Raw genomic sequence first — 13,541 nt, forward strand, 5'->3', positions numbered from 1 at the left:
GCCTCTCCCTGTAGCTCAGATCCTCTAACCCTGGCAACATTCTTGTAAATCTTTTCTGAATCCTTTCAAGTTTCACGTCTTTCCGATAGGAAGGAGACCAGAATTGCATGCAATATTCCAACAGTGGCCTAACCAATGTTCTGTACAGCTGCAACATGACCTCCCAACTCCTGTACTCAATACTCTGACCAATAAAGGAAAGCATACCAAACGCCTTCTTCACTATCCTACCTACCTGCGACTCCACTTTCAAGGAGCTATGAACCTGCACTCCAAGGTCTCTTTGTTCAGCAACACTCCCTAGTACCTTACCATTAAGTGTATCAGTCCTGCTAAGATTTGCTTTCCCAAAATGCAGCACCTCACATTTATCTGAATTAAACTCCATCTGCCACTTCTCAGCTCATTGGCCCATCTGGTCCAGATCCTGTTGTAATCTGAGGTAACCCTCTTCGCTGTCCACTACACCTCCAATTTTGGTGTCATCTGCAAACTTACTAACTGTACCTCTTATGCTCACATCCAAATCATTTATGTAAATGACAAAAAGTAGAGGACCCAGCACCAATCCTGATGGCACTCCACTGTCACAGGCCTCCAGTCTGAAAAACAACCCTGTACCACCACCCTCTGTCTTCTACCTTTGAGCCAATTCTGCATCCAAATGACTAGTTCTCCCTGTATTCCATAAGATCTAACCTTGCTAACTAGTCTCCCATGGAGAACCTTGTCAAACGCCTTACTGAAGTCCATATATATCACATCTACTGCTCTGCCCTCATCAATCTTCTTTGTTACTTCTTCAAAAAACTCAATCAAGTTTGTGAGACATGATTTCCCACACAGAAAGCTGAGTTGACTATCCCTAATCACTCCTTGTCTTTCCAAATATATGTACACTCCTCCAATAACTTGCCCACCTCCGAGGTCAGGCTCACCAGTCTATCGTTCCCTGGCTTGTCTTTACCGCCCTTCTTAAACAGTGGCACCACGTTTGCCAACCTCCAGTTTTCCAGCACCTCACCTGTGACTATCTATGATATAAATATCTCAGCAAGCGGCCCAGCAATCACTTCTCTAGCTTCCCACAGAGTTCACAGGTACACCTGATCAGGTCCTGGGGGTTACATACAAGTGCAGAGTAGCTGCTTGGAATGGTTATGGATAGGACATTAGTGACGTCAGCCGAGCTACCACTGTAAAAGTTGTGCCTCAGAGTATGAATCTGCCTGAGGGAAGGACAGTAGACAACAGAAATGATATGATCTTGCTAAATTAGAAAACTCCTGCACAAACAATGATAAATAAAGTGACACATTAAATAAAGCCATTTTTTTAATAAGAATATATCCTGCACCAAAATCATATGAATACTAATAAATTCGGAGTCAAAGAGTGTGATGCTGGAAAAGCACAGTTGGTCAGGCAACATCCGAGGAGCAGGTGAATTGACATTTCCGGCATAAATCCTTCTCTTGCTCCTCAGATGCTGCCTGACCTGCTGTGCTTTTCCAGCACCACACTCATTGACTCTGATCTACAGCACCTGCAGTCCTCACTTTCTCTCAATAAGTTCTGAGCACTGTTTAAACTAATTTACTGTCTAATACAATTGCGAAGTAAAGTCAATGAAATAGTTATTGCAGTACTTTTTGTTGAAATTCCAAAGTGAAAATATGCACAGTTTTTATTAATATACTCAACACTGGACAGATTTTTGTCATGAGGTGCATTTCAGCCTACGAATGGCCATCTTTGGCTTTCTTTCAGGAAATCTGATTTTTTGCTGTATTCCCAATCCAGTGCCAATTTTCTCTAGCCCTTTTTGAAGGTCATGAAAAACAAGTATGCAAAACAAACCTGGTTCCCCCTGAAGTTAGGTTCACTGCTTTGAATCAGGGGTGAAAATTAGTTTTCGTACTGTACACTATTTTCATATGATGGTGCAGGGTTTCGGAAGCTCATTAAAAGCATACCAGATTTGAGAATTTATGAGAATAATTCAAGGCCTCTTGAGTAGTTCAGAACATTCTAAAATGTAAATATATAGTGTTTTTGCACCTTCAAATGTCACTATTACATGCCTGTAAAATTACCTTTAAATTGAGAAACAGCAGAGGGAAAAAAATCACGAGAAGGATTAGTTTATCGGCTTGGAAAAAGGACAGTATAGGAGCTGAAATGGGTGGAGGACATAGGAAAACTACAGCAATTATGCTTGATGACTTTAATTTATGTGGACATTAAATTAATCAAATTAGCAAAGGTAATCTGAGTGAGAAGGGCAATTAAAATGGGCAGTAACTGGGAGGTTCAGTCGGCCCCTGTGGCCCCAGCTGAGATGCATGTCGGGAGCATCTGATGCAGTAAACCTGTGTTAACTAGACGTGGTCTTCTTTACGTCTGGGAGATCAAACGGAAACTTAGGGAATGGTTCGCCGAACATCTCAGCCAGGCCTGCAGGAGTTGACCGCACCTCAAGTCACCCTCCCATTTTAATTTCCCTTCCCACTCTCTTTCCGACATGACCATGCTTGGCCTCCTCCATTGCGACAACAAGCCAAACCAGAAATTGGAGGGACTACACCTCATCTTCCACCTTAGCAACCTACAGCCTGGAGGACTCAACATTGAGTTTTCCAACTTCAAATAACCTCTCCTCCCTTCCCCCGACTCCCTTCCTAGCCCCTCCTCTTCCCTTCCACTCCTCCCATCTATCTGCCAGATTCATTCCTTCCATTGACCAACATGGTCATACTTCTATCTGTTTTCACCTATACCAATGTCACCACCCTTCCCCTGCCACCCCCTTTATCTACAGCTCCCCCAACATCCATTCCTCAGTCCTGAAGAAGGGTTATGCTCGAAATGTCAACTTCTTCACCTTCTGATGCCGTCTGGCTTGCTGTGTTCTTCCAGCCTCCTGCCTGTCGACTTTGGATTCCAGCATCTGCAGGTTTTTTTTGTCTCAAACCAACCCCAGTGTCTGGGTCATTAATGAATTCTTGGAATCAGAAATAGTGCTGCAGGAGTGGAAAACTGCCAGTTTAACAGCCTTATTCACTAAAGGAGGGAGACAAAAAAATAGTGAATTATAAGCTATTTAGCTTAATGTCTGTCATTGGGAATTATTTGGTGATTATTATTAAGGATATCATAGCAGACAATTGAAAGACACATAATACAATGAAGCAGACAATGGCTTCATGGAGGAAAATTATACCTGACTAATTTATTGTAGTTCTTTGAAGAGATAACAAGCAGGATAGATAAAGGGGAATCATTAGATGTAATAGATTTGAATTTCAAAAAGGCATTAAATAAGGTATTCACATAAATCTATTTATAAATACATAAGAATTCACCATTTTGGTGGTACTTTATTAGCATGGATAGAGGATTAGCTAGCTAATAGAAAATAGAGTCGGGATAAAAAGGGCATTTTCAACATGGCATACTGTGACTAGCGCACACAGGGGCCACAGGGCAGTGCCGCACAGCCCACAATTATTTATAGCAGATATCAATAACTTGAATGATGGAAGGGAGTGTACTATCTCCAAATTTGCAAATTATACAAAAAGGGGTAGAAATGCAAATTATAAAGATGACACAATAAGTCTCCAGAGAGATATAGACAGGGTATAGGCAGGAGGAAATTGACAGATGGAATATAATTTGGAAAAATATGTGGTTTTGTATTCAGTCATGAAGAACAGGAGAGCTGAATAACATTTAGATCAGGAAAGACTGCAAAAAGATTCAGCAGAGAGGGATTTGTGATTCTCAAGCATCAATCACAAAAAGCTGAACATGGATTATGGCAGGCAGAAGGAAGGCAAATGAACTGCTGGTCTTTAGTTACAGGAAAATAGAGTATAAAAATAGGGGGGAGGTGTTAAGACTATGCAAGATTACTGCACACTCTGGAATACAATGAATAGTTTTGATCCCCTTATCTAAACAAAGATATTCTGATATTGGTTACAGTCCAGAGACAGTTCTTTGGGTTGCTTCTGGGTATGAAAGGATTTCTCTTCAGAGGAAATGTTGAGTGGGCTGGGCTAGTTCTCAATGGAGTTCAGTAGAATGAAAAGAGACCTTACTGAAATAAGGTTTATGATCCTGACCATAGAGATGGAGTGAGATTGATTCCCTCAAAGTAAGGGGTCACTCATTTAAGGCAAAGATGAAGAGGATTTATTTTCTCAGAAGGTAGGGATTCTGTGTAACTCTTTGCCAAAGAGGATTGTAGACATTGGGTCATTAAGTATTTTCAAGGCTAACATATACAGATTTAAAATCAGTAATAGAATCAAAGGCTATGGGGATTTGGCAGAAAAATGGAGCTGATGAATATCAGATCAGCTATGATCTTCTTGAAGGGAAGAATGGGTTCAGTAGGCCGAATGGTTTATATCTGTTCCAACATCTTTTGAAGTAATAAAATGAATGGTGTTTGTCACTGTCAGGTTACTGTGAATAAGCCAGAAAGATATTCTGCCCATAAGACAAAATGAGTAATCTGCAATATGAATTTCAATACCAATGTGATGCTAGGTATGCAGCCTGTACACCTGAAAGACTGGCAGCTCATATCAACAGCATATTATTTATGGCCTTCACAACAAAGCATTTGCAAAACTTCAAGAGAAGAACACTAATGAGATGTGGGGATTGTTCAAGGAGCAGCTACTGCGTGTCCTCGATAGGTATGTACCAGTCAGGCATGGTGTAAAGGGCCTTGTGAGGCAGCCATGGTTTAGTAAGGAATTGGAGTCCCTTGTGAAAGGGAAGAAGGCGGCATATGTAAAGATGAGGCGTGAAGGTTCAGTAGGGGCGATTGAGAGTTATAAGGTAGCCAGGAAGGAGCTAAAGAGGAAGCTAAGAGAAGCGAGAAGGGGACATGAAAAGTCTTTAGCTGGTAGGATTAGAGAAAACCCAAAGGCTTTCTATAGGTATGTCAAGAATAAAAGGATGACTAGGGTAGGTATCGGTCCAGTCAAGGATAGTAGTGGGAAGTTGTGTGTGGAGGCGGAGGAGATTGGAGAGACATTAAATCAGTACTTTTCATCAGTATTCACTCAGGAACAGGACACTGTTGCTGATGTGAATATGGAATCACAAATAATTAGAATGGATGCCCTGGAAATATGCAGGGAAGAGGTTTTGGGAATATTGGAAAGGATGAATATAGATAAGTCTCCTGGGCCTGATGGCATTTACCCCAGGATCCTATGGGAAGCTAGGGAGGAGATAGCAGAGCCATTGGCCTGGATTTTTATGTCGTCATTGTCAACGGGAATAGTACCAGAGGACTGGAGGATAGCGAATGTGGTCCCATTGTTCAAGAAAGGGAGTAGGGATAGCCCTAGTAACTATAGGCCAGTGAGTCTGACTTCAGTGGTGGGCAAAGTCTTAGAGAGAATGGTAAGGGATAAGATTTATGAACATCTGGGTAGGAATAACGTGATCAGGGATAGCCAGCATGGTTTTGTGAAGGGCAGGTCGTGCCTCACAAACCTTATTGAGTTCTTTGAGAAGGTGACTAAGGAAGTGGATGAGGGTAAAGCAGTAGATGTTGTGTATATGGATTTTAGTAAGGTGTTCGATAAGGTTCCCCATGGTAGGCTAATGCTAAAACTTCGGAGGTATGGCATTGAGGATACATTAGAGGTTTGGATTAGGAATTGGCTGGCTGGAAGGAGACAGAGGGTAGTAGTTGATGGATTATGTTAATCTTGGAGCGCAGTTACTAGCGGTGTACCACAAGGATCTGTTTTGGGACCATTGCTTTTTGTTATCTTTATAAATGATCTAGAGGAAGGACTTGAAAGCTGGGTAAGCAAGTTTGCGGATGACACAAAAGTCGGTGGAGTTGTGGATAGTGAGGAAGGAAGTGGTAGGTTACAGCGGGATATAGATAAGTTGCAGAGCTGGGCGGAAATGTGGCAAATGGAATTCAATGTAGCTAAGTGCGAAGTCGTTCACTTTGGTAGGAATAACAAGATGATGGATTACTGGGCTAATGGTAGGCTACTTGGTAGTGTGGATGAGCAGAGGGATCTTGGTGTCCATGTACACAGATCTCTGAAAGTTGCCACCCAGGTAAATAGTGCTGTGAGGAAGGCATATGGTGTACTGGGCTTTATTGGCAGAGGAATTGAGTTCCGGAGTCCTGAGGTCATGTTGCAGTTGTATAAGACTCTGGTGAGGCCTCATCTGGAGTATTGTGTGCAGTTTTGGTCGCCATACTATAGGAAGGATGTGGAAGCTTTAGAACGAGTGCAGAGGAGGTTTACCAGGATGTTGCCTGGAATGGTAGGAAAATCTTATGAGGAAAGGCTGAGGCACTTGGGGCTGTTCTCATTGGAGAAGAGAAGGTTTAGGGGAGATCTGATAGAAGTGTATAAGATGATTAGGGGTTTAGATAGGGTAGATACTAAGAACCTTTTACCGCTAATGGAGTCAGGTGTTACTAGGGGACATAGCTTTAAATTAAGGGGTGGTAGGTATAGGACAGATGTTAGGGGTAGATTCTTCACACAGCGGGTTGTGAGTTCATGGAATGCCTTGCCCGTATCAGTGGTGAACTCTCCTTCTTTATGGTCATTTAAGCGGGCATTGGATAGGCATTTGGAAGTTATTGGGCTAGTATAGGTTAGGTAGGATTTGGTCGGCGCAACATCGAGGGCCGAAGGGCCTGTACTGCGCTGTATCCTTCTATGTTCTATGTTCTATGTAAAACTCACAATTCAGTGTCCAACATTGGATGTGATTCCATGATGAAGAAACATTTGCCAACTACTCTTGTGTGTGTAAGAATTATTCTGACAACCAATTTAGAATTGTCATTTGGTGCACTTGTGTGTATTGGTTGCTAACACATTAATACACAAGACTCTGTTCTTTTCAGAAAGAAAGAACATGCACCCAAACTGCATTCAACAAAATAGGCGACAGTCATTCTCTGGTTCAGTTATCAGGCAATGCCTTGACCAATTGATCAATTGATCAATCTTTCATTGTTTAAAATTTAAAACTTGGTCGTTGACTTTTGGTTATCAATAACTGGGTGCATTCTCCATGAAAATGCCTGTATCACTCAGAGTCCACTTCACACCCAATCAGCCATTTCTTCTCATACAATATGAATGCTCCTTCCCCTTTCCATTGATATTTCTTGTGAATGTTCTGATGAGTGCAAGGTAAAATTCTTCAATGAAATGTGTCTTTTCTCAGAATAAGCTCAAAAATTAATCTGTTATCAACAAACTGTGCAAGACATGTTAGAGGAATTAAATATAGGAAAGCTTTTTTTATTGCTGCAAATGACTAATTTACACAAGTCAAAATTGTACAGACTGAACTATGAAATCTGAACACAATTATTGCTTCATACATTCACCTCACTATTTAAAAAAGTATTTGAATGATTCAAACCAGCTTCACCTAACTCAGTCTGCTTTTAGAGAGATTGGAGAAACATGGATATCCGGTTCAGGTCACAAGAGGGTTCCATTGTCACCATTCTGGATTATGCTACTGTATGAGTAGATATAGGGCAGCGTGAGGCAACTCCCACAGCACAATATCTACGTGCACAATCGTATAAATGGTAAGATGCTCAGACACTCAGACCACTTTTGGGAATGACTGTTGCCACTGAACTTGCAAAGGTATTTACAGCAGACTTAAATTCATAACATCGGTACTGGACATCATTAGGAAGGACCAGCTGAAGCATGCATCCTGCCCAAGAGCCAGGGGAGTGATTACTGCACAACACAGACACATCTATTTGTATTTCAGAATAGGCTGCAAAAAACCTGGAGCATGCACAGAATTCATTCTTCAGACTTTGCTGATATCATAAAATTGGAAGCAGCTAATGAGAAAACAGCTGCACTCTCCAATCCCGAGAAGTGCATCCTAATGAGGTAAGAACCCAGACCTGGAACTGGTGCATTATGACCATTTAAGCCACTGGTTTAAGTAAAACAATCCTCTGAATAGTGCTGACCATGCCTGTTCCCATAAATTATGGCTGCAGTGACAAGAGGTTCTTTTGTGTAAATTACTAGTTTTCAACTTGCAAAAAAAAACTTTGCTAATGACTTGGCAGAAGCATAAATCATATGAGTGGGTACCACTGGTCTGACCTAAACACAATCAGTATTACTTGCTTAAAACGTGTGGAAGAGAACTTCTGACTTGCGGAAGACAAATTTGTAGCACATTCTGCAATATTGGCATTTCTGAATCATAACAGGTATTCGAGTACAAAAATCAAATCAAATTTGAAGGAAGAGCTGCAATTACTTTATTTGATTAGTGACATGGAAGGATCAATGATACTATTATTTGCTTAGCAACACCAAATAACTGACGATGGCATCATCAGAGGAGAAACAATAAATTTTCGAAATTATTATGACCTCATTTGTTCAGCTAGCATTCCAGCCTCACTATAAAATGGCACCAGGCCAGTTTGTTCATTACTGGCCCCAGGATGCAAGAAATACCGTTATTTAGTCCAAAGCCTACAGAGTGGCTCTATTTTTAATGGAACTGTTTGCAGAAGAGTGAAAAGGTACTAAGAATGACAAAAGCCAGAGATATATTTAAAAGCTGGCTGAGTAATTGCTAGCTCGGAGCAGATTTACAGGGTATTGCATGCTTTTAAGAGTTGCCGTTCAGCTGATTTGTTGCTTTTTTGCATCTAAACAGTATCTCTTATCGAACCAGGCATTATCATACATTACATTGTTCTACGCGATGGGACTGTGTGTTTTTGTGGGACAGGCTTCAGTTTCACGGACACTGGCAGCATTCAGCCATACCAGGAATACACCTAGAACTGAGAGCTTGCACAATTGCTCAGTGTGCAGATAGCAGCAAGGAGGGTGTGCCACATGGAACACTTTGAAGGTCTAATAAACTGTGTATTACATCTGGTAATTTAATAATGTATACTTTATCAATAATAATATAGTTCCTTCCTTTCTGCTATCTTAAAGCCACATACCAATTTACATTTCTTCCCCTTCCCTGCATCACAAATATACTAACACTTCTTGTATCATTCCCTACACTATTCCAATTTTTCTAGTTCAAAATTAGGAACACCTTAATTCACGCTAGGACTGGACTTTCACAGATACAGATGTGTTCAAAACTCACAGTCAGGACCCAATCCTGGGATTCCCAGACCTATTCCAGCAATTTTCATTGGTGCATCTGAAGTGTGTACTCCGCTTCGTTAAAGGGTCAGGCATTTCCTAATCTTTCCACATCCTTCCTCACCCCAACACCTACACACCCACCACTATTGCCTCCACAATTTTCTACACCATTCATGGTTCTTGGGCCCTAGGATGAGTCTTGAACCAAATTACATTCAATAACATTTTCAAGGATATGCTCTAAAGGTCAGGCCCACAACCCCAGCCATTTCCTATGCTCCCCCATACTCTTCATGCTGAATTAGTGGATGCTGAGGCTCCCCAGTCACTCCCATGACCCCCCAAATTCTCCATGCTAACCTGTTTCAAATTCACACCCCCTAAGACTTCATTTCATAATATTATTTGCTGACAACTACCTTTAAACCAATTAATTGGTGCTTAACTGATAAGGCACAAAGTGAACATGTGCCTTACTAGCAGCAAATAAACATGTCCACTGAAGAAATTGTCAGGAATTGATAGCTTTGACATTCCATCTCACATTTAAAGATATTCCTCAATCTCATTGCCACTGAAGAGAAATAACATTTCTCTTAATGCTGTCTTACATTTTGTTTCCTCTTCCCTTGATTTTGAAATAATGCTTATTTTCAAACAAAGAACTAAAACATCATATTTCTAACCTTCCACATCCAAGTTTTCTGATGAAATAAACATGATGTGCTTGTTGTGTAGAAGTCCACACTCTGAAATATTGTCATGGACATTGGCTGTCAATAACAGAGACAGCAAACATAATTGCTCACACAACATATCACCGCCACTCCCAAGCCTTCCATTCTCCATGTAACATCTCAATGTCAACTCATGCACTGACAGCTACTTCCCGTGGTCTTTCATATTCTCCATGTCAATGAACTGCTAACTTCAAGTAGATGGAGGACAAAGGGTGAGAAGTGAAGTCCTACTGTAGTTACGTTTGAGATAAAGTCCCAGTCAACTGAGGTGGGCCATTTAACCAGGTTGTGTCAGCATTGCTCACTTCTGTGGCCAGCTAGGATCTGTTTTCAGTATCACCAGGCTCGACTGTATCCCACACCTGCCTACCCACTAACTTTACCTTAAAAGGAGCATTGCGTATGACTGGGAAATTTAGACTGCGCTGGGCCTGCCAGATCAGGAAATGTCATAGAATCCCTACAGTGTGGAGGCAGGCCCTTTGGCCTAACAAGTCCACACTGACCCTCTGAAGGGTAACCCACCAAGATGAATTCCCCTGTCCTATTATCCTATATTTACCCCTGACTAATGCACCTAACTTACATATCCTTGAACTCAATGGGCAATTTAGCATGGCCAATTTACCTAATCTGCACATCTTTGGGTTGTGGGACGGAACTAGAGCACCCGGAGGAAACCCACACAGACATGTGGAGAATGTGCAAAGTCCACAAAGACAGTCGCCCGAGGCTGGAATCGAACCTGAGTCCCTAGTGCTGTGAGGCAGCATTGTGCCGCCTCTGACTTCAGTTATTCAGCTCAGTATCTAAAATCTGGACCTATGTCTTCTTGTGTGTCCTTGTGTGTTTTAAACCCAAGCTTGTCAACACATCATCATCAATTCTCAGTTTATCTCATTCAACTCCTCTGTTCTCTTCGACCTTTGCCTCTAAATTAGTATCTCAATTTGAAAGAAAGTCAGCCCACCTACAATTTCATAATAAATATGGTGTCATGTGTGGAAATTGTAAATATGATCAAAAAATGTGTTTTGAAACAACAAAATAGGAGTTGTGTCTTATCAATGTAACATCAAATGTGTTTCACAAACATAAAAGGTCACTAATCTGAAGTGTTACACATCATTTTTCTCTCTCCAGATTCTGCCTGACATGCTGAGGATTTCCAACATCTTCTGTTTCTATTGTCTTTCAATTGTTGACTTTTTGGATTCTCATATGACTTCTGCATGGCTGTTAATGTATATTTTCAGGGAAATCATGCAACATGACACTCATTCAGAATGTTTTGTATTAGTTCATGAGCTTATATTCTGGTACATTAGCTGATGGTGCATGATAATTGATAACTGCTGTCAAACTTCTTCTCATGTCATGGGTGGGTGTAGCAACTTTCTAAGGAGTCCCTGAAAGTTTCTACTCTCCAACAGTGGTTGTCTTCAATGCAACTGCTATATAACTTATGTTGAGATCTCCAGCTAAGTTTAAAGCTGTAATACATAAGAGCCACATCCACCAGACTGAAACATGACTGATCTATACAGACACAATCAATAGGATGAAGTTTATTGCAGTAAGTATAGAATGTCAGGATGTTTAATGGCTAACAATCCAAACTATCTTTTGAATTCTTAGGTTTAAAGTCTAGCAATCCAATTGTATGGAGTAGTGGCATACTATGGGATTGCGTAAGTCTGAATGAGAGTGTAAGAAGCATGTGTGTACTTACTTTTTCTGATTCATACTTTTCATTGAAGTATCTCCAGGCTTATGGAGATGAATTAAAGGGCCATGTTTAGGGATAAGTTTGCCATTTCCTCATCCTGCATACAAGCACACTAACTCATACCTGAACTCAGATTTAACAGTAATAGATATTAATGTGCCAGAAACTTCAGTTCGAAAAAATTTGCTGAAAGCTTTAGCTTGTTTGGATTGCTCCCTTTCTGATTAAAATCTACTCTGTTTACTACAACTTTGTTATACTAGATTTCTAAGCAAACTGCTAAACTCAGTTTCCCATGTGAAATTTGTAATTTACGAAACTACAAACACGCAATGCACTTAATTAAGATATTTGATAAAATTACCAGGAACTTTTTAAAGGAATATAAAAGGGTGAAAAAGTTAATTTTGATTTATTAGCTGCATTTAAATAAATTTGAATGGTAACCTTGTAATGTTAGTTTATTAAAATGCAGAAAACCCACTATATCCCTTAAGGGTTACAAACAGGGAGATAAAAGTGCAATCTGTTTGAAGTATGACCTCCGGTAATTGCCATACTTTACAGACACTTACTTATTTTCCATAAACATCCCATATATTTTGCAGCTGTCAACCACAAGTGAATTACGTGCACATATTTTTCACATGCAGATAGATAAAATGTAACTTTTTGCCTTTTGAAGGTTTAAAACAGTTGTCGTAAAATAGTGGATTGTTTCTTTAATCTTTTTCATCATTGTAATATGAGCATCATTTGAAATATTGGTATAAATGGCTTGTAATCCAGTAAATCAATGTACATTTCCTCTGGCATGATTTCTCTTTTTTTTGGCTGCTGTGAAGTGTTTTCTGACAGCTTATTTTTAATTACATCTGAGCCTAAGAAACCTGATCTTATAAAGTGTTTCAGGGGGAAAGGGCAGAGTGAGCAGACATGCCATGTGAAATCCAGAAGTCATTCATAATTCTCTTAAGACAAAAAAGCATTAAGTAATTGAGGACAGGAAGTTCTCACTTAATTATTTAGGGGTGTTATCAATGCTTTAAGTAAACTGAAGCATTTTCTACTGTCTCAACGAGCATAATACCTTTGGGACATGGACAGCAGCCATCATCTTCTCATGTTCTTTAATGCAAATAGCAAATGGCAGCTTGTCAATATCAGACCTTTTTATATCATTTATTACTGAACACTTCCAGTATCCTGTAAAAAACAATTTAGATGACAGTTATGGCATTGTTTCACTTTGTGTTATCAGTATTTAACAAATGGGCCAACTAATACTCCAAAGGAGAATTGCAATCATCATTTGTTTTGGTGCTGCTGGAAGAAAGGCTGATACTGCCCCCTTCAGTTCAACTCCCTTCACAAATATTAAAAGGAGACATCACAATCCTGAAAACTGTGGTTCATTTAAGCTTTTTTAAATGCATTGCTTTTGCAAAAATATAACATGATATTGAATTACCTTCTCATCATGCATTCTGACAAAAAAAATGCTTGATGTAGTTTTGGATTCTTTTTCCATTAATGGAAGAATAAAAATATTGCCATGAAGCTGATAACCTTGCATTTTCAAAACAGTCAAAATGCATTTTCTTGTAATATTGTAGCTGCATGCAAAATCACCAGAAACCATAAAATATTAACTTTGTTCAATAAAGTAAATGCACAACAGATTTCAGTAGACAATAAACTTTGAATATGTTTCCCATTGTCCTCTGTTTTCTGATCGGAATGTATGTCTCTGAGGATGAAACTTATGCCCAACACAGAGAGACTATATTTCTGGTTGTCCAGTCTCTTTGAAGGTGTTCATTCAGATCTGGGGACCTGTTGCAACAAGAGAAATTGCACTGAGCTTCTGAAAATAAGCTCTACAAA

At 40.0% G+C, this 13,541-nt stretch overlaps 1 protein-coding gene across 1 annotated transcript in view; it reads left to right on the forward strand.

The window, feature by feature from the left end:
• The window catches only part of ush2a (Usher syndrome 2A (autosomal recessive, mild)), a 985,309-nt gene that overhangs the window by 758,770 nt on the left and 212,998 nt on the right, over positions 1-13,541 (forward strand). The window contains 2 exon segments of the mRNA XM_060830996.1: positions 8,731-8,853; positions 8,856-8,906. Of these exon segments, the coding sequence (XP_060686979.1) occupies positions 8,731-8,853; positions 8,856-8,906 (174 nt within the window).

The sequence above is a fragment of the Hemiscyllium ocellatum genome, chromosome 10 (assembly GCF_020745735.1).
Source record: "Hemiscyllium ocellatum isolate sHemOce1 chromosome 10, sHemOce1.pat.X.cur, whole genome shotgun sequence".
In the NCBI taxonomy this organism is placed as follows: domain Eukaryota; kingdom Metazoa; phylum Chordata; class Chondrichthyes; order Orectolobiformes; family Hemiscylliidae; genus Hemiscyllium; species Hemiscyllium ocellatum.